Raw genomic sequence first — 25,667 nt, 5'->3', positions numbered from 1 at the left:
AAGATGAAATATTATTTAATACCATTCTAGCTTTAAAAAAACTAAAATGTCAACATATATAATTAAAAATATAAAATAATTATAATACAAAAAATGTTAAAAAAACTATAAAAGATGTGGATTAATGGTTAGTCAACCTCAAGGGAGGGATTTCAAATATATTTCGGTAAAACCTCCGATTAAGGATTCACTAGACAATAATTTCAACAAGTGACTACTAATATATCATCGTAGAGATATATAAAGATTTTAAGGCTGTATTTTTTTATTGGAAGAATGATTTGAAAGAGAGAGAAGAAAAGATGGGAAGGATTAGAGGATAAAATTGATGTTATTTTTCTTAAGGAATTTGGAATTTGGAGATGATTTTGGAATGAATTAAAGAGTACAGTTTGTAATTAAATTGACTTATGTGACATATTAAAAAAAATTAATACATAAAAAAGTTAGATTACCAAAATGTTTTTAGCGTTAAAAGTAAAATAAAATGATATATAAATAATTTAAAATTATTTTTATAAATTTTATTAAATGATTGAAATTATAAAAAAAAATATTTATAAAAAAACGAATAATATAATATATTTGGTATGAAAATAAATTTAATATGTAAGGTGAGAAATAATTTATTTATATGGAGATTTTGTTTAAATTTTTAATAATAATTTTAAAAGTAATAAATTTTTATTTGTGTTATTAATTTTTATTTTGTTGTTTTCATAATAAGGAGAAATGAATATATCAAATGCAAGGAAACTAAAATATGAAGGCTAATTTCATAAATTGGAGTGTGTCACCCTCTAATCTTACCATGCATAGGAAGTAGGGATGTCAACGGGGCGGGTAGGGTACGGGTAGTAGCTCCCCCGTACGCTACCCGCTAAATAAATATTCGCCCCGTATCCGTACCCATATCTGTCGGATATCCGTTATGCGGGTATCCGTCTATTTTTTTTCATATCCGCGGGTATCCACGGGTACCCGCGGGTATTTACAAAAATATTTAAAAAAATAAATATTTAACCATAATTAGTGCTTGAATCAAGAAGTCTCTTTTCTCTAATTGATTCTTGGAAAACAAACAAATAAAAAATCACGACCAATTTATATTGTAGTTTATTTTTGAATAAAATATTAAAGAAATTACTAACTTCATTAATGTACACCTCTTGCAACATTTTATAAAGTTTCATGTTGTCCAATTTTAATCTAGAAGAGCCTGAAAACATAAGAAGTTCATTAAAAATTTCTAACAATCACTTAATTAAAATATTTAAGTAAAAGTGTTAATTTCATTACCTTCCATGTTGGTCCATAACCAGTCTTGGAGACACATCAATGCCTCCACAGTATCTCAAAGTAATTTACTCAGTTGTGGGGTAAGAATCTGACCACCATTATTGAATGAAGACTCATAATGTTTTTTACTAATATATATATATATATATATATATATATATATATATATATATATATATATATATATATATATATATATATATATAAGGGTATTTTTCTAAATTAAAGTTTAGCGAGTACGGGTATCCACGGGTACGGATACTATGATACCCATATCCGCCCCGTTAACATGCGGGTATCAAAAATACTCGTACCCGCGGGTAGCGGGTATCCATTTTTAATACCCGTTTCTTACCCGTTGCGGGTTTTATCCATGGATACCCGCGGGTACAGATTTTTTTGACATCTCTAATAGGAAGATTGCATCTGGAATGACCCCACTAATCATTGCTAAACGTTTCTATCACCCCAAAGAAATAAGATAATTACATACTAATCCTCTCTTCCCATTTCACATGAACAATAAATTCTCTCAAAAAACATAGTGTAAGAATCAAATCACACGATACTTTCAATGAGTGACTACTAATATATTCTTAAGTATATTAGGAATATGTAGGGATTTCAATCACATCCCTGGTTTCATATTGAAGATAGATAACTAATATGCGCAATATATAATAAAAAAACATATACAAATTGTCTTCACATTTTGAATTAAACACATTACCTTAAATTTACGTTGGGATAAAATAAGAACATGATATATCTAAAAAAAATTAAATGCTTTATGAGAAAATATGTTGTTTTGAAAAAAAAAATTGAAATTTTATAATTTTATTAGTGTAATTGGATAACATAAAAAGTAACAATTTAAAATTTTTCTCATTCTCAAATTCATATTTTAGTCTTCATATTTTAGGTTGATCAAGTCCATATGAATTCGGATAGACTCAATTCAACATGAGCCTAAGTAGAATCGGTTCAACATAAGACTCGACTTGACAAATAAATCCGACTAGGACCGGATAAATTTGGATGAACTTGCCACTGATTAATTCTACTCGACCTAAGTCTGACCAACTTGACTCGATCGAAACTCAAGCCTCCTTAGCTTAAGTTAATGTAGACCAACTCAATTCAATTGGACTTGAGTTGATTTGGTTTGACTCCTTGATGCAATCTTCGAGAGCCTCCTCTAATACTATCTTAGTTGGGTTTGGTCTAATCTAACATTTTATAACATGAAAATAATATCTTTGATCGTAAATTAAGAAAAAAAATGTAAATATAAAATGAAAAAAATAACTCTTAAATAATTTTGACACGAAAACATGATATCAATCCATATCAACAACAAAAATTATCCATATTTATACTTTTTATTTTTTAACAATTATTTGATATTTATTTTTTTAATTTGGTGGTAGTTGAAATACTTTATCTAAACAAGTAACTCAAAATTTATTAAATTTAAATTATTTTATTCAAACAAAATATTTAAAAAATGAAATTGTTCGAAAATTTTCATACAAAGTAAAGTTTTGAGTATATTCCCTCAAAGAAATCAATAAAATCATCAACTAAATCAACATTTTCTCTAATAATATTGTAGAATGGTTTGAGGATTGAACCGTGAAGCAGTGAAGTTTCAACTTGTAAGATGGCCTACCACTCTAATCTAAGATTTTAAAAAGACCATAAAAGCACCAGGCCTATACCATATTGTTGCTTAAACTTCAATGTTCTCTGATCTCAATTTTTCCTCTGTCCCATTCATTAATTATTTAATTAAAAGTTGAGTTATATAAAACAATTACGTATAAGTTAGATTTAGATACAAACAAAATACTATGTTAATATTCGAAGGAGAGGACAATATTAAGAATCACAGCGTTAAATAAAATAAATAATTAAAGGTTGGTTCATCCAATAAATAGTATTTTAGAAATCCTGTTGTAATGAAGTTCAAACAAATTATTTCATTCCCTGACTTGTCCTTTCTTCACCTTTCTTCACCTTTGTTCACAAGCAAATGAAGCAAAATAAGTCACATAAGAAACACAACAACTGAAACATCACAAGCTTTGGAAAATATATTTTCACTTTCTTTGCACTTAACTACCCTTTGCTATGCAGAAAAGAAATTACCATATATGACTATAATAATATTAAAAACATTTTTGATGGAGTTTTCCACCTCAGGCATATTCTCCTCAGCAACACACAACACAAAGACTGTCTTCAACAATACTTTTGGGTATATTAACTAAGAAAGCTACTGGTAAAGTAAAATAAGAAACAGAAAAAGAAAAAGGGAGACCATATATATATATATATATATATATATATATATATATATATATATGATGTGATGGGTCGATCTTTTAAATTGAAATTAAACCGATAAAAAACGAGCTCGAATGAAAAAATATTGTGTTTTATCTTTTCCTTCGTAATTTAATCTGATTGTATTTATGTTTTTTCATCTTTTTTTCTTAATAGATTATTATCACACCCCTCACATATATTTAGAGTGTGTTTGAATTTGAAAATGGATCTGGAAGAGTGGATTTAAGTAGATTGACTTTTGCATCTTGTGCCTCATTAACTAACCGGTCATCTTAAATAATGAGGTGAATTGTTTTTACAGTCAACTAACATAGACACAGGCGCGACATATATACGCATTTTTTAAATATATGTGATATTATATTAGTAGGTGATGATAATGTAATGTTATTAAGTTATAATATATAAAATAAAATTATATTTACTAAAAATAAAGTGAAATATATCAAAAAAAATGAGAGAATATCTGCAGATAAATAGAGAAAAAGAGAAGAGCAGAGATAGACGATTTTATAACAAAATTTGTAAAAGTAACGACCAATTTTCAAAATTTTTATAAATAATTATATTTTAAAGGGTAAAATTGGTATTTTGAAATATGGACACAAAAGAGGGAATCTCTTTATATATTGTTAAGGTTTATTATATGACCCCTTATATTCCATAATTATATGTCCCCTAATATTTTATAATTGTATGATCATTAATATTTTATAAGTTTGATTCCCAGTTAAGTTTGTACCAAGCTCTCCAAATCAAAATGCGGACTTAAATGAATGTCTACGGTAATGGAAAAGAAATATACTAGATAGTAGAAATCTTAAAGATCAAAAATAGATTATGTCAAGCTCCCATGAACAAGAGAGTTAGTTACTCATACATTTTGAACACTAGAAAAAAACAAATGAATGCCTCCAGCCTTCGGAATGAGTCTTCGACCTTTAGGGTTAGTTCCCTATTCGTTCCCCCCTAAAAGACTTGTCTCTCTAACTTTGTCAAAACTCCTATTCACAGGATCTTCTCGAATTGGAATAGGTTTGAAATTTGTAATTAAACTAAATCTGTCGATAACTGATTTTGTTAAGATATTCTTCGATAATCAATAATTTTCATTTATATTATTTTTTATAATTGAAGTAACCCAATATATTAATAATTGATTTTGTTTTATATTCTTCAATTTTCACTTATTTGCACAATATTTTCACAAATAAGAAGGATTTGATTGTTTGCTGAGTTCTTCTGTATTGTTTTTTTATTGTGCTTGAAAATATACTAATGAATACTAATTTTGATGTTACAAAATATATTAAAAAGATTTTTAAAATATCAATATTAATATATTTTTAATACTCAGTAGAGGATAAAAGACAATATAAAAAAGTCAACATAGAGTCGGCTCATATAAGAATCAAATATTTTTATTTTTCAATTTATTAAATAAGAACCTTAATTATCTAAAAAGTAATAATAAAAATAAAAATAATGATAAAATTATTTTATAAAATTCTATGAAGACGTCGTGAACCGTCCTAGTTTGCTGATTTTGGTTGCAAGTACTTTATAATATCTTAAATTAAGAAGCACAGGACACTTTTGAGATGGCATCGTGAAAAGGTCGAAGATAGAATCCGTTTTTTGCAAAGTTAAAGTTTTGTTTCCGACTTGCCTGTAAAATTTCCAAATATTCGGCGAAAACATATTACATACAGAGAGATAACATCTTGTCATTTTTCTATACTAAACAATTAGTTAATAAAGATTAACCTTACAACTTTTAATTATCATGTCGACGAATATTGTAATTATATATATATATATATATATATATATATATATATATATATATATAATATTGGTCTTATATATATATAAAACATTTGTTAATACTTTAATCCAAAAACTTTGATAATGGTGTTATGAGCTTTTATTCTTATATAGTGTTTAATTTATCTATTTTATCCGATATGAGACTTTTGACTCATACTTGGATTTTTTCCAACAATCTCCCTTCAAGGTATTTTTTTTTTTCTTTTTCATATGATATTCCCTTCAAGTGTATGGTGATCCCCTTTTTGTTATGATTATGCGATCATTCACACTTGATATATATGACACCAACCTTAAGATAATGGTGTTATGGAATTTTATTCATATATAGTGTTTAACTTGTCTATTTTATCCAATATAAGACTTTTGACTCACACTTAGATTTTTTTTCCAACAATATCCCCTCAAGAGTTTTATGAGCTTTTATTCTTATATAGTGTTTAACTTGTATATTTTATTCAATGTGAGACTTTTGACTCACACTTGGATTTTTTCCAACAATCTCCCATAAGGGTGAGTCCTTTTTTTTTTCTTTTTCCTATGATATATTTCCCTTCATGTGTATGGTGACCCCTTTTCGTTATGGTTATGCGGTTAGTCACTGCGGACCATTGGATCTGATACTGTTGTTGGATTTATATATTTTTTCATATGAGTTATGGTTATCGAGAGATTGTGGTCTTAAATATATATGATATTAGTCTTACATATATAAGACATTTGATGCCATTTTTACCCAAAAGTCTTAAGGTAATGATGTTATGAGCTTTTATTCTCATATAATGTTTTAACTTGTTTATTATATATAATATGGAACTTTTGACTCATTTGAATTTTTTCCAACATATATATATATATATATATATATATATATTATTAAAGTAAGTTATAATGGGTGTAATTTTTTGAGATGTGGTCAAAATATTGTTTTCTCTCTCAATATACATTATAAGAAAATATTTTATTAACAATCAACTTTAGCAACCAAAAGTTGTTAGTCACTAAAGTGATTAATTTAAATATCAATTTACAAAATAAAAAATATTGGTTACTAAAATAGTCACTATTAAGAATAAAATTTATAATTGGTCACTAAATTTGTTTATAAAATTTAGCTACTAAAGGAGATTGATCACTAATCATAGTTACCAAGAATTTTGGTATCAAATAAATTGATTTTTAAATTAGTCTCTAATTAATTAGTGACCAATTTAACAACTAATTATAATTTTTTATTCATAATAGTTACTATATTAGTAACCAATAATTTTTTATTTTGTAAATTGATATCTAAATTATTAATAAATTTTAGTTACTATATTAATTATTAATGTACTATTTATCATTCAAAAGATTTGTTAAAAAATTAATTACTTTATGGCTTTTTAGATTAAGAAACCCACTTCAATTAAGGTAACATGTAATCTCATTTGTTCACCATAAAATTATTAGTTATACATTATAGACATATATTTATAAAACATGCATTCGTTGAAATATCTTCTTCGGGTTTACTAATTAACAATAGGTGACTTATTTATCCTAAAACATACTTCGCGGGGATCAAATCGTTTTAGTTTTTCACGTGTTTCATAAACACAAAAAAAGTTGAAGTAAGTCAAATTCATAACACAATTATTTATTAGAAAAACGTTGTAGATCATCATCAACATATAGCTTGATTCGGAAGAAAAAGAGATTCCAGCTAAGAAAATCACACTTCATTGTCCTTTGATGTTTGTTCAACACCTAATGGTAACTTCTACTTTTGAAAGGGAGTTACAGGGACAAGGATCTTAAGCCGAATACCGAAGCAAAACGTACGTTTCAATATCCATTGTTGAAAAGGATGGCGCTATAATACCATTTTCCAATGAATCATATTAATCACATCTAATCTTTAATATTATGCCAGAAAAGGAATTCGAAAGTAACAATCTTTTGTTTTTGTAATAGTTGTAATTGGTAAGTCCGTTAGCATTACACATAAATACAATAATGAAATGTATATATAAATCCAAAAAGGTATGCTTCATTGCCAGCCTTTGTTTACTGAATATTATATGAAAAATGATAGACATATGCATGCTTAATGTTTGCGAATATAAGGAAGCAAGCGATGAAGAAAACGAGAAGCCACTTTCACCTTTTCGATGGAAACAACCTGAAATGGATTCTTCAACGAAGACAGCGTCGTGAATAGCTTTGGAAGCACCATCTTTCACCGGCTGCAAAAAGTCCTTTTCTGAAATATCCCTTCTTTTAATACGTCCTTAACGCTCCACCCTTTCAGTTTCAGAGCCCTTCTGAACAGGCTCTACTCTCAACATTTTCTCAAACACCTTAGCTTCAACTATGGCTCAAGCCAATGGCCACCACCACCATCGCGTTGAAACAGTGATTGACATAAGGAAACCACCGGTGAGCTTCACCGGGGGTCTTGTGTTCGAGTGCCTCACTTACACTGTCACAAAAAAGGCCAAAGTGGATGGGAATTGGTCGAGTGAAGAGGTGGACTTGCTGCATGATATCACTAGTTATGCACCAAAGGGTTGTATCACTGCAGTGATGGGTCCTAGTGGTGCAGGAAAGTCCACTCTCTTGGATGGTCTTGCTGGGAGGATTGCTAGTGGAAGCCTCAAAGGGAAGGTTTCGTTGGATGGTGCAACCATGAATGCAAGTTTGATCAAAAGAAGTTCTGCATATATCATGCAGGAAGATAGGCTTTTCCCTATGCTAACTGTTTATGAGACTTTCATGTTTGCTGCTGATTTTCGCCTTGGACCACTCTCTCTTGCTGATAAGAAACAGAGGGTGGAGAAGCTCATTGACCAGCTTGGCTTAACGGTATTCAAATCTCATTCTTTGATGTCTTTTTAAGATATATATAATTTCTTGATTATATGTTGTCATGAACATTATTCGAAAGCTTAACTGATGTAGATAAAGAAGTAACAATGATTTAGGGTTTCACTCCTTTAAAATACACGCAGTTTAGCGAATGCAGTTTATAGTATGTTCAACCAACTTTTTCTTCTAAACAATCTATTATTAATTAAAATATAAACTAAATTATTCAGTAGAAGATTAATAAGACTTAGTATGATTATACCTATCTCAACTCATAATAATAACTCAGTCAAAATTGCGAGAAAAAAAAAAACTGATAAACTTTGGATAATGATTATTTGATACTTATAAAATGTTTTTTTCTCTCATTATGACACCATTCTTCCTTATTATCCGTTATATATATATATATATATATATATATATATATATATATATATATATATATATATATATATATATTTTACAAATGAAAAAGTTTACATTTATTAGAACAATTTATTCTTATAATGGATTCTTAAATGGTAGTTATCCGTGTCTAAGAATTTTTTTCTATACTTCATTCTCTGCAATGCATTATGCATTCTAGACTTCATTATCTGCAATGCATCTTGCATTCTAGTTTATGTATTGCTATTATTTTGATAATCAACAAATTTTTACACACACCTTATATAAGTTATTTTACTTTTTAATATTTTTCTTTCTTTACAAATATAAAAGTTAACTTTTTTAATGGTTCACACACTTTTAAAAGTGGATTTTTAAGTAGAGTATCTAGTGCAACAAAAAAAATATATTAACATTAAATATATTACATGACATAAGGTGTCAACATATAAGGTAACCCGACTCACATGGATTGACTAATCACGGGTTGAATTAAAAAAGGACCAACTCAACCCGTATCACTTTTTGGTGACCCACAAATTTTGCAACTTGATCCGATCACCATGGGTTGGTGGGTTAGTGGATTGATTCACTTACGAATTTTTTTTGTAATTTATTTTATATATTTATTGTATTTTAATGAGAGTAAATTGACTTAATTTATTTTTTATAAGAGTGAAATCAAAGTGTTCACCTAATTCTTAAAATGTTATTATATTTATAGTAGATAAAGATTAAAGTGAATGCATATAACTAAACAAACAAATTAATTGAACATTCAAACTATTCAAATATTATTAAGCAATATTCTAATATTTAAAAATATGAAATTGTGAACTTCTATAATTAGAAGTAGTATATAATTATAACAAAAAAACTTTAAAAAAATTGTAAAAGAAATGTTTGTGGGTTAAGTGGGTCAACCCACCCTCAGCCCGATTCAAACCTGTTTAACAGGTGGATTAAGTGCCGGTTCGAACACATGGTGAGCCGGGTTAACTCACATGAAACTCGTTTTGACATTTCTATCCACTTTTAAATATATTTTGGTTATTAAAAAAATTAACATTTATAGTTGTAGAGATAGAGAGAAATTGAAAAATAAATAGGAATGTAAAGTGTATGTAATAATTTGTCCAATGTGAAAATAATAACTTACTACATATCTTGACCTCTAGCAAGATTACCTTAGTTTGAAGCCTATATACACATTCGTTGTTAATCCATACCTTTGACTAAAATTAAACTCTCATTACAAGCGAATGAAAGTAACAAGAAACCAATAACCAGTTATCTTTCTACTTTGTGTTTTTATATATTAAATAAATAATTTGAAATGCTCTGATCCATATATAATATATATACAAAATCCAATAGAAAACCTACTTAAAAATTATAAATAATAATATTTTGACCAACTTTTTTTACTCACTTGTAATTTATTATTTCAATTATTTTTAGATCATTAATCACACCACTAAAATAAATAAATCAAAATAGAAAATCAAATAATGATTGAAATAATGAATTAAAAATAGATAAAAAAGTGAATAAAAATATCATTATTCAAAAATTATCCTTATTCTCATCATAATTATACTTTCATTACTCGTAACTAAGATCCAACACTTACCCAAATTACATTTAGAAAGCCAATATGAATGATCAATTACATAATTGAATTACCCAAACTAAGGCATACCGGCCATACTATTTGAAATTACCACCCATTTCTTAATGTGACTATGTTAGACCAAATTTGCCCCATCTCATTCATTCTAATTTTACATCCCTTTTCAGCTTCTTTTTTAATCCCTATTTTCTTTGGATGTGTTGCCTCAACATGCTTTGTTGTTGATTACTCTTACAATATTTATTACTTATCCATCCAATGTTTTTAATTGTGTCAATGTGAATATTTATGTAGCATCTGCCATTCCATTCCTAAAGATGATATGGTTTCTCTGATTCCAAGTTCTATCTTCTCTATGTATGTACATCCTTCAAGTGTGACTGAAACTTCTTCTCATTTACCTCTGTTCTGGTGCTGCAGTCATCTCGGAACACCTACATAGGAGATGAAGGGACAAGAGGAGTGTCCGGCGGAGAGCGGCGGCGCGTGTCAATCGGCGTGGACATAATCCACGGCCCATCGCTTCTCTTTCTGGACGAGCCAACCTCAGGGCTAGACTCCACCAGCGCCCACAGCGTGATCGAGAAAGTGCACGACATCGCACGCAGCGGCAGCACCGTCATCCTCACCATCCACCAGCCCTCGTCCAGAATCCAGCTCCTCCTCGACCACCTCATCATCCTCGCACGGGGCCAGCTCATGTTTCAAGGGTCGCCGCAAGACGTGACCCTCCACTTGTCACGCATGCCACGCAAAGTCCCCAAGGGAGAGAACCCCATTGAAAGTCTCATTGACGTGATCCAAGAGTACGATCAGAGTGAGGTTGGAGTCGAAGCACTTGCAGAGTTTGCACGCACTGGGGTCAAACCACCTCCTTTATCCAACCACCCTCATTCAGTGTCCACTGTTGCACCCTCTTATGCCAATTCCTCGCACCTTAGCCACAGGTTTGAGGAGAAGTCTGCGGAGTTTTCTCACTCCTCGCAGGTGAGTAGAAGGGCAATGGACGATTTTGATCACAGTCTCAGAAGTCCCTATAACAACACTTCCATGTCGTGGAGCACTGGGAATAGTGCAGCATTTCTCAAGTTCACACCAGCACGGCTTAAGAATGATCACAAGCTCCACAATACCACAAGGTTTATATAACTTGTTATTTTCAAATTATACCTATCATTCATAATTTCTCATTGGTTTACGTATATAGCAATATAAATATTGGTGTTGTTATGCAGAAACAATACTTCACCTGGCTTCTACACGTACTCGAGTGAAATCTTTCAAGCCACTCCAACACCACGCAGCAGTGACTACACAGTGAATGAGAATGACTACCTCACTCCCTCAAATGGCACAGAAGAACACCTTGGTCCAAAGTTTGTAAATTCTTACATAACGGAGATATGGATACTCATTCGCCGCAACTTCATAAACATAAGGCGCACCCCTGAGCTTTTTCTCTCAAGATTGATGGTTCTCACCTTCATGGGCTTCATGATGGCCACCATGTTCCACAACCCTAGAAAAGATTTGCAAGGAATCACCAACCGCCTCAGCTTCTTCATCTTCACAGTGTGCCTCTTCTTCTTCTCTTCCAACGATGCTGTCCCAGCCTTCATCCAAGAAAGGTTCATCTTCATAAGGGAAACTTCTCACAATGCCTACAGAGCTTCCACTTACACCATTGCAGGCATAATCACTCACACGCCATTTATTCTTCTCCAAGCAGCTGTCTATGCAGGCATTGTTTGGTTTGCCCTAAAACTCAGAGGCCCTTTTCTTTACTTCTTGCTTGTTCTCTTTGTTTCTCTTCTGTCAACAAATTCATTCGTGGTGTTTGTGAGCTCAGTGGTGCCAAACTACATATTGGGTTATGCTATGGTTATTGCCTTCACAGCCTTGTTCTTCTTGTTCTGTGGATACTTCTTGAGCAGCCATGACATTCCCCGTTACTGGCGTTGGATGAACACAATTTCAACGATGACATACCCTTATGAAGGGCTTTTGATGAACCAGTACCAGGTGAACGATACCTTTGGATATATGGATGGAGTACCCATTACCGGTTTTCAGATCTTGGAGAGTCTACACATCAAGACAGATGGACGTAGGAAGAGAACAGTTGTGCTTATAATGTTTGGTTGGGCTGTGCTATACAGGGTTTTATTTTATCTAGTCCTTCGTTTTGCATCGAAAAACCAGAGGTCGTAGAGAACTGTATCTAAGGGAAACTGTGTGAGTTAGTGAATCATTTCATTTGTTTTGCACTGCAAACATTGTTTTATGATGTTAAATATGTTGCTTCAGTGTATTTTGTTTTGCATCAAGCTTTGTAAATTATATAGCTTGATGGGCTTTTTCTATACCGTACAATAAAGCAAATCAAGGAATTAGAGCAAACCTTTTAACAAATCTCAGCGATATTTAACTGTTGTTTTGCATAAGGAAAGACATAGACCTACCAATGATCTGGCTTTTTTCAGTGTTTTCTCTTAAGTCAATGTGATATAATGTGTTTATGAGTTTATGGCAATCTGATGAACTTCCTCATGCTGATGATCTTTCTTAGGCTTGATTTTCAGAAAATAAAAAGTATTTTAAAATAGAATTTAAAGTTAGATCTAATCACAGTGTACAAAATTTTCCCAAGAAAAATGACACAAGAATACTCAAAACACCAAATTACACCCAGTATGAGAGAAAAGCATAGGTAGTATAATATAATAAAGAGATAGAAAAAAATTACAAGTATATAAGTATGAGTGTGTGTGTGTGTGTATGTTTTTTAACTGACAGAAGAGAATCGTGGAGAAATAGAAATGAAAGAGAATAAATAAACGGAAACCTGGAATTGCTTTGCTTGCTTGGTTGATTGAAATCTGTCTTCTTTTTTTTTTTTTGCTGTTTAAAACTGTGAGTAACATAAGAAATGCTAGGTTTTTTTTTTTTTTTTTTTTATATCCTTCTTTTCCATTTTTCTCAAACCAAATAATCTATTCGATATTTATGTTATATTTTAAGTTTCCTATATTCAATAATTTTACTTTTTTTATTCTTATCCGACAAAATTAAAAAAAGATACGATAGATAATGTGGTACAAAATAATAAGACTAAAAGAGGGATGGTAGTAACTCTAGTTCATTTCCATTTGGAAGAAGAATTTGACATCAAATCCATTGAAATGAATGAAAAGCAAATATTACTTGAGTTTCAAAAACTTGGGTTTTCCCGTTGACAGTAATATAAAATTGATTAATGTTAGTAGATAATTCCAATTAGATTGACTTATTAAAGATGAATCGAATGTTTCCTTTTGCTTTTTATTACTATTACTTTGGTTGATGATTGATTATGAAAGGTCTTCTACCAGTTGGCGTGCCAACTGTTTGGATGATTTTTTATTTCGTTTCTCAAAGATAATTCGCAGAGTTGAAGTTTGGCCTTATAACGAAGGTTTTGGACATATATATGTATTATTAACAGACAAAGCTTAATACAGAAATATGCTACTAAATCCATTGGAAGTATCAAATTCGCTTTGTCGGGTATAGGCAAGCCAACTTGGATGGAATAATCATATTTAAAATCTTTGGCCAAAATATACAATATATATATATAATGGGGAAAACCTTTAATCATACCCAAAAGGCCAATTTAACCTGAGTTTGGCAAGATGATTTATTAATGAATGTCACCATAGATTAAGATTTCAAACTTGAAGTGAAGAATTAGGAAATTGAATTGGATTGACTTAATGTTCATGTAAAATTCCAAAAAATATGATGATGGCTGCATCAAATTCTTCTAACTTGATCTTCTATTTGAATCCTTTTACCAGCTTTGAAATTACCGGCAATATATAAATTTTCTATGCAACTTGTTACTCGGACTAATTCTATAAATAACAATATTCTTTTTACACAGAATAGAAGTTTTTAGTTAATGAGATGTTCTTGAACGTGTGCTATGGGATTGAGACTGACCAAGCATAACATTATATGTTAATCATATCGACATCTGTCCTTTCTGTATTTACAATGCCTTCCATTATAATCTGATTGTTCTGACTAGAGATAGATAAAATTAAAATAATGAGAAAATTTTATATTATTGGAACAAGGAAAAACGCATTTCCTAAACTGAATTACAAATTTTACCTGCTAATGGTTGTTTGAATTAGAAAAAGTTAAAAGGGCTTTAGTTAGATAAATGACAAACTATAATTTCTTAATTCTTAATTATCATTTCCAGTTAAACATGTCACCCTAGTTTTGAACATTCTTTTCTATATTTTACTAGGCAAAACAGAACCTTCTACATTCACCCTAGTTTTTTTCTTCTTGCTACAGAATTTTCCTTATCCACTGTATTTGAGACTAATTTCAACCTTAGTACTATGATTGTTGCTGATTTAATCAGTTTCTGTACATATGGGTGCAAGATTTCTGATCATTACAGCAACCCATCATGTAGTTATACGTTAAAACCTTATAACAGATCCCAAACATAAGAATTCAGAAACGAATATATATTCTGCTCCTTTTGAAAATTTACTGATGCAACAGCTCCCTAGCACTCAAGAAGAGAAAGAATAACTTCAACTATCAGTAATATTATTACGCTCACAAACCTTAAAAATACTAATAGATAAATTATTGAATTCTAGTTTACCTTAAGGTATCCTACCACATAACAACCTGATTTCATCAGTGCACATTACAGCAAATTTAATCATGATAATATTATGTTCACATGTTGAACATCTGAGTTTTGACTCGGTATGTGAATTTTTTAATCAATATATGTAACAAGCTCAAACACAAATGGGATTGGATCCTAAGCACGCTTTGTTTCTATCAAAATAATTAAGTGTAAAATATGTTTATAATAATGAATAATGAATAGGATGTAGTATGGAGTCTATTTCCTATGCCCTTTGGAGTTTTCTTTTTATATATGACTAAGAAGTTATATATGAGATTAGGTAAGCAATTATATTGACCAGAAATTCTGCTAAATCTTGCAAAATGGATGTTAATTTAATTTGCAAAGTAAATTTTTAGTCAGATCACGCTTAAAAGTTAGGCTAGTACTACAAGGATGTGAAGGGGTTACCTGCTCTTTTGGGGTTTCCTTGAGCCACTTCCTCTTGATACTTGGTTTCAAATGTTTATCTATAAGCAAAATATTATAGAAAACATGAAAGGGAATAATTGGTGTGTTGATAGTGCTAGGCATGAGAATGAACAGTCTCATCTTTGATACCCTTCACAATTCCTATCTTTAGTAATTTTTTATTTGAATTCTTTCCCCCAATAACTTCATTACCTACCTAAAGCGTAATCAGAAACATGAGACTCTAACAATAATGCTCATAACCATTAGTATAAAAATGCATAGGTCAACATTAGTGGAAAGCTAAGTATGCAATATATAATAAATATATTCAACGATACGTCACTAACAATTGCTACGTATGTATTCCAGAAAAGTTCAAATTTGTTCCAAGATACCACTCTTATTTTGATCATGTAACATCCATGGTTTCAAATGAGAGGAATGAAGGCAGAAGAAGACGAAGGAGTGGTCTGTCCAATTATTTTAAACTATATCAATATTAAATACACATAATCAAGCAACCACCACCACCACTCCATGAAAAATAATGTTTAACATCAATAACATATAAAACTATAAAAGAAATATTTAACAATGGATTTATACTAATTCAATCTCCTTACTCGTCTTCCATCTCTTTCCTAGCTACTACCTCCTGCAGTTTCCAGGCTTGAAGTCAAACCCCTATTTCTCAAAGATATTTGTTCTTCTAATCCTCCATCCAATTCAGTACATGTGCAAAATGGCTTCAAAGTCTTCCACAAGACATAAGTTCTCAGAATTATGGGATTAAGCAAGCTTTCTTTTATTTCTCCCCTAATCTGAGATATAGGAAAACTCAAGAGTGTTGGTGATCAAGGCAGAGAAAGAAATGAAATTCAGAAGAAAATTTATGGTACTAGGTGGAAGATGAAGAGTTAGTTGCCATGATTCAAGTTTGTAAACCAATGGGGTAACCACTATTTCAGATTATGATGGAGTTACCAGAAATTTGGGTATTGAGACTGGTTGTGGCATGCGCTGTTTGTCTGCATATATTTATCAGATCAGTTTCTGGCTCTGCAACTGAAGGTTAGTAAGTTAAGATTATAATTCTTTTAGATCATGATGTCTATTACCTGGTATATTTTCCAATAATTATAGCAAAAAATTTAATATAAACTAAAGGTCAACTGATGATCAAGGTTAAAATGAGAAAAAACAAACAAAATTTGTGAGGATGAAGAAATAGAACTGATAGGGCTTTCCAGTTTCCACCCAGAGAATCTTAAAACCATTTTACACTTTCTTTTATTTATGTTGCTCAAATTTATTTAGGGGAACATCCCTTTTAGTACAAAATAAGTCTAATCCGTGACATTTTTGTAGGGTTTGAAAACATAGCATGTTGTGCTGATTCAAATTACACAGATCCCCAGACCACCTTAAATTACACAACAGATTACACATGGTTCCCTGACAGAGGAAGCTGCAGAAGACCTAAAATTGATTTGAATGAAAAAGTTCGACTGTTTTCTCTAGATGAAGGAAAGAGATGTTACAGTTTACCAACAATTAAGAATAAAGTATATCTGATAAGGGGCACATTTCCATTTGACAGTATAAATTCTTCCTTTAATGTTTCAATTGGGGTAACACAATTAGGTGCAGTGAGACCATCCACGCCCCAGGACTTGGAAATTGAGATTGAGGGAGTTTTTAGGGCTACCAAAGACTACATTGACTTCTGCTTAGTGAAGGGGGAGGTGGATCCGTTTATTTCTCAGCTGGAATTAAGGCCATTGCCAGAAGATTACCTACTACATGATTTGCCTGCCAGTGTTTTAAAATTGATAAGCAGAAATAGTCTCTGGGGTACAAAAGATGAAATCAGGTATGTCATATACTTTAGTTTGAGGTAAACTTCACCACCATTTATCAAAGAAGTGTATCTCCTAGAAATCTACAAGGCTTAGGAGTTATCACTAAGGTTTTTCTGAAAGCATTATATTCACAATATAGGGAATGGATGTTAAATATTCAATCAACATGTTTATGGGATAAATAATAGCAATTTTGCATTTTTCTTGGTAATGATTTAGACACAATGAAGTTGAGCTCCATGTGCAAGGATCACACCAATAACTGCATGAGATAACCTATCTTCACCTAATAGACAGAAGTGTAACACACCTTTATGCACAGCTTCTTTTCTTTATGATGCAATAAGATGCATCGTAATGAAAATAACAAGAAAACGCGAAGCCAAAAATCTATTATCACTCAATCCATTATTATGTGACGCACAAGAATTACTGTCAAAACGTATATACCATAAGTAGTGCAAATTGCAAAAAGGGTGTCAAAGGGATTTATCCTTAGTTTATTAAAGCGATTTATGTTTAGTGTTTGGTTTATAAACTTGTTTAGCTTCTTGGTATCATGGACTATGAACATGAACAGAAGGTCTTATAATATGGCTATTTCCAAATTATAGGTTCCCAGATGACCCAAGTGATAGAATATGGAAAGCAACTTCAAGTCCATCATCTGCTCTCCAATTGTCTTACAATGTTAGCAATTTTGACCTCAAATCCAACATGACACCACCTCTACGAGTCCTACAGACAGCTCTTACCCACCCTGAGAGATTGGAAATCCACAGCAGCCTTGACACTGAGGATTATGAATATCGTGTATTTCTCTACTTCCTTGAATTAAATAGCACCGTCAAAGAAGGAAAAAGGGTGTTTGACATCTATGTTAATAGTGAGATTCAAAGGGAAAAATTTGACATATTGGCGAGAGGGTCCAACTATACATACACTGTCTTGAATGTTTCCGCAAACGGTTTACTTAATTTAACCTTGGTCAAGGCATCTGGTGCTGAGTTTGGACCCCTTTTGAATGCTTATGAGATCTTGCAAATGCGATCATGGATTGAAGAGACCAACCAAAAAGATGGTAGTGTGTCTGTGTTGTTTTCCTCCTTTTCTGGGTGGGGTTATTTCACTTGGGGACCTATTTGGACAAACTTCTCTCTAAGAATTTCTAGAAGAGAAAGCTAACGAGAAAAAAAATTATATCAGCTTCTTCAAAAGTTAAAATTATTTTACACAAACTAATTTGTAGAAACTTTTTCGTATAACTTCTATAGATTTTTATTTTTTAATTTGTGGTGAGCTAATTTTGAGTAGTTCATATAATTTTTTCTTGTTTTTCTCTTTTAGAAAACCTTATGGAGAAGTTTGTCCAAATACACCCTTAAGTGTTTTACATTCCATTTTCTTATTCATTTCTATAATTAAGATGGTGTATGGATGTATTTTAATTTGTAACCAGTCTTCAATCTCTTTCTCTTATTTTTACTTTAGTGGAAGTGATTCAGAAGATTAGAGAAGAACTGTTGTTGCAAAACCAAAACACTAAAGTGCTAGAGAGTTGGACTGGAGACCCTTGTATTTTCCCCTGGCACGGAATAGAGTGTGATGGTTCAAATGGCTCGTCTGTTATCACCAAGCTGTAAGTCCGTCAGTTCTAGTTAAAACACTGCCACAAGCAAGAAAGATGTATTTTTACTCCATGTATACTTTACCAAACATGCACTCAATCTCACAACTATTTCTATAGGAATACTAGTCAAAGACCAATATAGACAATGGCTTTAACGCTTTGATACATGCAATTGTCAACCAATCCACATATCTAGCTAAGTAGGTTCTTGTTTAGATAAATGAAGTGTTTTTTTATGTTATCTATATTTTTCTCTATTTCCAGGGATCTTTCCTCAAGTAATTTCAAAGGACAAATTCCTTCTACTGTTACTGAGATGACCAACTTAAAAATACTGTATTGCCTTCAAAACCCTTTTTCAATTGCTTCTGCATCTATTTTTGGAGGATAACCAGGGACTCTGTTGTATGCATGGATGTAACTATTTGGTCATGTGCAGGAACCTGAGCCACAACAATTTCAATGGTTATATTCCCTCGTTTCCACCGTCCTCCTTGTTGATGTCAATGTAATGATCCCTTCTAATGTTTAGCTATGACTAGATGCCACAAGCTGAATTATAGTACTTCTATTATACTTGTTAATGTTAACATGAAAATAAGCAGAACCAAAACACTTAATTACTGAACGAATTGCTAGTCAGGTTTAATTTTACACGGCTCAACATGCATTTACCTGAAATTTGATTTAAATGGGTGGCAAAAATTGCATGATTTAATAAGCAAGTTTAGTTCCTAGCCTTCGTTCTCTGTCTTGAAGCAGCGAGGAAGCATAACCGTGTAGTATTACATGGATTCAGTATCCTATACACATATGGACAACACATAATTTCATTAGGGTTAGCACTCTATTGAAATAAATCCTTCTGATTTGATGTCTCTGTACATGCTCTAACATCCTATGCATAACTCTATGGAATTAGGTCAGTCACATAAGAGGTAGAAAATATCAAATTAGGCAGTATCTATAATATTCATGAGCATACTGACCCTTATTTCTCTATGACACTTTAGTAGGTGCAGATATAATGATCTTATTTGTTCCTTCCTGCACTTAGATTCAAATCATAGAGAATTTTCCTAGTAGTGTCATCAAGAAAATTTCCTACCACTGAAACTTGTTCATATGTTGATTGATATATATTTCCGAGCAGAGATCTAAGCTACAATGATCTTATGGGGTCACTTCCAGAATCAATTGTCTCACTGCCATATTTGAAATCTTTGTAAGTATTTGAGTTAACATTCTATTTCAACACCAAGAAGTCACTTTTGATTATTTAGTTTTTTAATATATTTTCTACACATTTTGTTTGTACTCTATTCATTCATAGGTATTATGGCTGCAACAAACGCATGAGTGAAGACACTCCAGCTAATTTGAATGGTTCCCGGATCAATACAGAGTATGATGCACTCTTTGAAACGAAAAAACAGACACTTTAAGTAAAGCATAATTTGATTTTTTTAGTATTAATATTTCAGTTACGGAAGATGCAAAGCAAAAGAACCTAGATTTGGACAAGTATTTGTCATTGGTGCTATTACATGTGGATCACTTCTGATCACATTGGCAGTTGGAATCATTTTTGTTTGCCGCTATAGACAAAAGTTGATTCCATGGGAAGGATTTGGTGGAAAGAACTACTTAATGGAAACAAGTAGGCTTTTTGTCTTCTCTAATCATTTTTTCCTTTTTTATCCTATGTCTCTCAGCATTCTAAAACAGTACATTTACTTTTAAGATTAGATATACTCACTTCCCTCTTTAAATACAATCCCAGATCATGAGATCAATGGTCTTGAAAGATTATCATCTTTATTATGTACATAGTTTTACAAACAAAAAGAATTAGTTTAAACTTCGATTGGCTTCACAAAAACAAGATAAATATAAATGAGATTCTGCTGTTCTGAAGAAAGGTTTAAAGAGCCATACATCTTTAATTGCATTATCCTTCTATTAATCCCAACAGCCCCGTTCTCCAAGATTAATTCCACTTCCTTCCATTGTTTCTAAACAAATTTAGGTTTAAGCTACCATTTCAGTTAGGAACTCGCACATAATGTTGTGTATAGTGATGAAAATAAAGAAGGGGAAAAAATACTAAAAAATTAACATATAGCGTGCAAATTTCTAACAAAATGACTGTTACAAGTTTGCAATCCATACCTGTGCACTAAGCACGAGAACTTCATTGATCACACCGCTATCAATGTGTTTTTTCTTCTGCGTGATAGGGATGCTGATTAGTTTTGTTCAATTTACACCGAGTATATGACATAATTTTCTATAAAAAACATGCAGATGTAATATTCTCTTTGCCAAGCAAAGATGACTTCTTAATAAAGTCTGTATCAATTCAGACATTCACTTTGGAAGATATAGAGGTTGCCACAGAAAGGTACAAAACATTGATAGGGGAAGGAGGATTCGGTTCTGTTTACCAGGGCACTCTAAATGACGGTCAAGAAGTGGCAGTGAAAGTCCGTTCAGCCACATCAACTCAGGGAACTCGAGAATTTGATAATGAGGTACAATAGGCATTATTCAGTTTATTATACTATCAAAGTTCTCAGGAAATTTTTCTAATTAACATTTTTTGGCTCAAAAGTAATTCAAAAGCTGATATTTGCATCCTGGCAAATGCTAAAGAAAATATAAGATATTCTCCTTTTTTTCACTACATCCCTGGCTCTTACATTCCCGAACCCTCTTTGTTTACATTTTACAATGGCCTACTTTTCCACCATCTGACCAGTCTATGATGTATCTTGCAGCTAAACCTACTTTCTGCAATACAGCATGAAAACCTAGTGCCTCTTCTTGGTTACTGTAATGAAAATGATCAACAAATTCTCGTGTATCCTTTCATGTCCAATGGTTCTTTGCAAGACAGACTCTATGGTAAATATTCCAAAATCCTTTCCGCTTATTTGTTTTGGTACCCATTAATTTCTAAAATTCAACTTTATAACAGGGGAACCTGCAAAGAGAAAAATATTAGACTGGCCAACTAGACTCTCTATTGCTCTTGGTGCAGCTCGAGGCAAGTAATATGATGTTTTACTTTTCCCAAGATGCAGCAAATATACCTAATTAACACATGAGCTTGAACCAAATCAGGCAGGAAAATAAACTAAAAAGATGCATATTGATTCTATCGAACAAAAGAACTCTAGGAAATCATAAGTAAAGTGATGAAGCTTCACTGATTGACAACGATGATTGGTTTCTACCACCTTGTAGCTTAGAATGATTAGGGTGAAGGTATTTGAGGGGGAATACCAGAAAAATCCGGCAAAGAGCATGTATTTCATAATAGTATTTTTCATACCCTATGGCAACACTTTGGACAAACTCCACAAGTATTACTTCAATTTTCTTCAAACAATTTATCAATTTTCGTTTTAATATTTTTCTTTTGGTGTTATTGACAATGTTGAGTGTTGACGTTAATCTTTTAAATTAAAACATTAAATCTAGCAAATAATGATTTAAATTGGAAGAGGAACAAGCTCCTGAATTCTTGATGTTAAGATTAAAAAAGAGAAAAAAGAGAAGATTAAGTTTTGTCAGACTATCACTGCATAAAATAATTTATTAGGTGTTAAATAGGGGTTGGAAGATTAGGAGGAGTTAATGAAACTTTTTCCTTAGTATTTTAGATAAAGGAAACATAGTGCGATTTACTGGGAGGGACAGAAACCACATCATTGATAGTTTTTCTTCATTGTTTCAATACAGTAGAAAAGAGAGAGAGAGAGAGAGAGAATGCTTTAATTGGTTCATCATAAATCTACTTTGATATAAAGAGAAACATGGCACGATGCATCCTTAGACTTAACTGTCCTCGTTACAATTTTCATCTATATCATCTTGAATGCTAACAAATTTTTAGCAAGCAGGTTTGGCATATCTTCACACATTTCCAGGACGTTCAGTAATACACAGGGATGTGAAATCAAGTAATATACTTCTAGATCATAGCATGTGCGCTAAGGTTGCCGATTTTGGTTTCTCAAAATATGCTCCTCAAGAAGGAGACAGTAACGTTTCTCTTGAAGTCAGAGGAACTGCAGGGTACCTGGATCCTGAGTAAGTAGACATTTTCGACCATGTCTTAACCTCAAATTCTAATACTGCTTTACTCCATCACTTTGAGAAAAAGATTTATTAATACTACCCACATGAAGGATTCTAGGAATCATCTCAAAAAAGAAAGGCCCTTAAACACAAATAATATCTGAAAGAAAAAGGCTCAACTCTCCTATCATGTACCAATTGACTTGTGTCATGGAAGCCCTGTCAACAACAAACAGATTGAAGAAATGTTTCTGATTAGAATTTCCTATATGAAGTGTATAATTATTCATAAACGTGTAGGAAACTAGACTGTTCCATACACAAGACAAATGACAAATGATAATCTGAGCAATTTCAAACGAGATGAAGAAGAATCTGTCACTTCAACTCTATTTTTCCTTTGTTGCAAAACGCAACTATGATCTAAACAACTTTGACAATACCAGAATTTTGTCCCCATGTACTGCAGATACTACAAAACTCAACAATTATCTGAGAAGAGTGATGTCTTCAGCTATGGCGTGGTTTTACTTGAAATTGTGACTGGGAGGGAACCTCTTGACATAAAGAGACCACGGAATGAGTGGAGCTTGGTTGAATGGGTATGCTCCATGTCCTAAATGTTTTATTTTACTGGACTGTACGGAATCACATTATGTTCACATCACTAACTAAGAAATAACTCTGCATGCATTGCAGGCTAAGCCATATATAAGAGCATCAAAGATGGAAGAAATTGTGGATCCTGGCATCAAGGGGGGATACCATGCAGAGGCAATGTGGAGAGTGGTGGAAGTAGCACTGCAATGTCTTGAACCCTTCTCAGCATATAGACCAAGCATGGTAGACATTGTTCGTGAGCTAGAGGATGCTCTCATCATAGAAAACAATGCATCAGAATACATGAAGTCCATTGACAGTCTTGGAGGATCCAACCGCTACTCTATTGTCATAGAGAAAAGGGTGCTGCCCTCAACTTCATCAACAGCAGAATCAACCATCACAACCCAAGCCTTATCCCATCCTCAGCCGAGATAGTAAATGGTTGAAAATGGAATTCTTTTGATTCGTTTTTCATAACTTCTTTAGTAATTATACATTTCATATGGTAAAGGAGAAAATGCTAGTTTTTGTGATGTTACTTTCATCCACTCTATGCACCTTCAGACTAATCTCTCTTGCTCAGCCTCATTTTATGAGTGAAAAGAATAAAGTAGGTGTCAAATGCAAAAGGCCATATCATTTGCCAAGTCCAAGCTTGGCTGATAAAAAATTGCGTAAACTAAATTGATTGTGATTTAATCTTAAAAAAGTACAACTGTGCATCGAACAAAGCTAAATCTTTTATTGATGGACTTGGACAGGTTACATAAAGCAGGACGAACACCTAAATCTGTAGGGAATATATTAAGTCCAGCCAAGCAATTATTAAGGGGTCCTTTTATCCCTTTTTCTTACGGTAGAAACATGTCAACAACATAAATGTTGGCCACTTGTATGTTCTTATTATTGTGGAATCACGATTGAAGTACTACTGATAAATAATCATCGCGTCAGTATCTTCCTACATCCACGGTTCATGGAGGAGGAATGTGTTCAGCATAAAAGACAATTTCCAAGTTTTGGACTGTCCAAACTCTCAAATGACACGGAGGGAGAAGAAAGGTTTTTGCGAAGCAACTTTATTAAAAGAAAACAATTTCCTGGGAAACCAACCATCCTCATTCTGAGTTGATCGCGTCCCTGAAACACCTATTCTTTGGTGGGTATTATAGAAAAAATGATTGACTATTACAACGCATAGTTTTTAACGAGTTATTACATCCTTACAATATATTCTATAACATTTTTTCACAACTTAATTTTTTTTCCATATATTCTCATTACTGTCTTTATCTTACCCTATCTCCTTATCTTTCTCCTAATCGTAAAAAAACGTCAGAAAACAAGTGCAGAAAGAATATTTCTCGTTTATAATAGCCTTGAGTAGAGATACATTCAAAATGTACATAGAGACTGAATAAATCATAATTAATGTCCTGATGCTTGGTTGAACAAGATAATGTAGGCAAAAGAGATTATTAGAGGCGCCTGATTCAATGAAACTTATTTTCATTTCTGTTTCAGAGAAAAGAAGAGGGAAGCTTTAAGCTCTTCAAAATTTAACAGACAATTACTACTGTTATCAAGGAGCCAGTTCGAACACTCTTCTTCCTCCACTTTTTCCCCGGCATGCCCCCTAATTAAGAAATAACGTGTTGATGACAATACTGCAGAAAAGGTCCGAAATTGTAGTGACAGCGTATCTGCCATACTATGCAGTTGCAATACTAAAAGTTAGCATAAGAAACGATTTTCTGATTCAAAGGCAAGCTTGAGTTCCATAGTTACAAAGTGATAATAATTTTTGCCCTCCAAGGAAAAATGACCTACATATTGAACAACTAATCACTGAGACTTTTGCGTGATCAACTTCATATTCATAAGCTACACTGTTTCCTCTAAGTTGTAAATTATGCCCCCTTAAGAACACCAAAGTCCGAGCTAGAATGAGAACAAGAAAAATAAAGGTGGAAGGGAAGAGATTGGGCAGTGTGAAAAATTCAGAACTTATCC

General features: G+C 32.2%; 2 protein-coding genes across 2 annotated transcripts; both read left to right on the top strand.

Moving 5' to 3' along the window:
- Positions 1 to 7,650: 7,650 nt before the first annotated feature.
- On the top strand, positions 7,651 to 12,691 carry LOC114174661 (ABC transporter G family member STR2-like). Its single transcript, XM_028059488.2, has 3 exons — positions 7,651 to 8,328; positions 10,775 to 11,493; positions 11,590 to 12,691. Exons 1-3 carry the CDS (start codon positions 7,837 to 7,839, stop codon positions 12,563 to 12,565), a joined length of 2,187 nt encoding a protein of 728 aa, XP_027915289.1. The 5' UTR covers positions 7,651 to 7,836; the 3' UTR covers positions 12,566 to 12,691.
- Positions 12,692 to 16,003: 3,312 nt separating this feature from the next.
- On the top strand, positions 16,004 to 24,198 carry LOC114173499 (nodulation receptor kinase-like). Its single transcript, XM_028057948.2, has 15 exons — positions 16,004 to 16,544; positions 16,842 to 17,346; positions 17,950 to 18,416; positions 18,827 to 18,974; positions 19,230 to 19,301; positions 19,405 to 19,473; positions 20,119 to 20,190; positions 20,299 to 20,370; positions 20,450 to 20,625; positions 21,273 to 21,499; positions 21,746 to 21,872; positions 21,946 to 22,014; positions 22,874 to 23,063; positions 23,521 to 23,653; positions 23,751 to 24,198. The coding sequence occupies exons 1-15, from the start codon at positions 16,445 to 16,447 to the stop codon at positions 24,087 to 24,089; spliced, it is 2,766 nt and encodes a 921-aa protein (XP_027913749.2). The 5' UTR covers positions 16,004 to 16,444; the 3' UTR covers positions 24,090 to 24,198.
- The last annotated feature ends 1,469 nt before the right edge of the window (positions 24,199 to 25,667 follow it).

Source organism: Vigna unguiculata, chromosome 2 (genome assembly GCF_037176805.1).
Source record: "Vigna unguiculata cultivar grain cowpea cultivar isolate G323 ecotype 2 chromosome 2, ASM3717680v1, whole genome shotgun sequence".
In the NCBI taxonomy this organism is placed as follows: domain Eukaryota; kingdom Viridiplantae; phylum Streptophyta; class Magnoliopsida; order Fabales; family Fabaceae; genus Vigna; species Vigna unguiculata.
This window is presented reverse-complemented; position numbering and strand designations above follow the sequence as displayed.

Coding starts and splice junctions, on each gene's coding strand:
- LOC114174661 (XM_028059488.2), top strand. CDS start 7,837: ATGGCTCAAGCCAATGGCCACCACCACCATCGCGTTGAAACAGTGATT. Junction 8,329..10,774: donor TTGACCAGCTTGGCTTAACG/GTATTCAAATCT, acceptor CTGGTGCTGCAG/TCATCTCGGAACACCTACAT. Junction 11,494..11,589: donor AAGCTCCACAATACCACAAG/GTTTATATAACT, acceptor GTTGTTATGCAG/AAACAATACTTCACCTGGCT.
- LOC114173499 (XM_028057948.2), top strand. CDS start 16,445: ATGATGGAGTTACCAGAAATTTGGGTATTGAGACTGGTTGTGGCATGC. Junction 18,975..19,229: donor TCGTCTGTTATCACCAAGCT/GTAAGTCCGTCA, acceptor CTCTATTTCCAG/GGATCTTTCCTCAAGTAATT. Junction 21,500..21,745: donor CTCGAGAATTTGATAATGAG/GTACAATAGGCA, acceptor TGTATCTTGCAG/CTAAACCTACTTTCTGCAAT.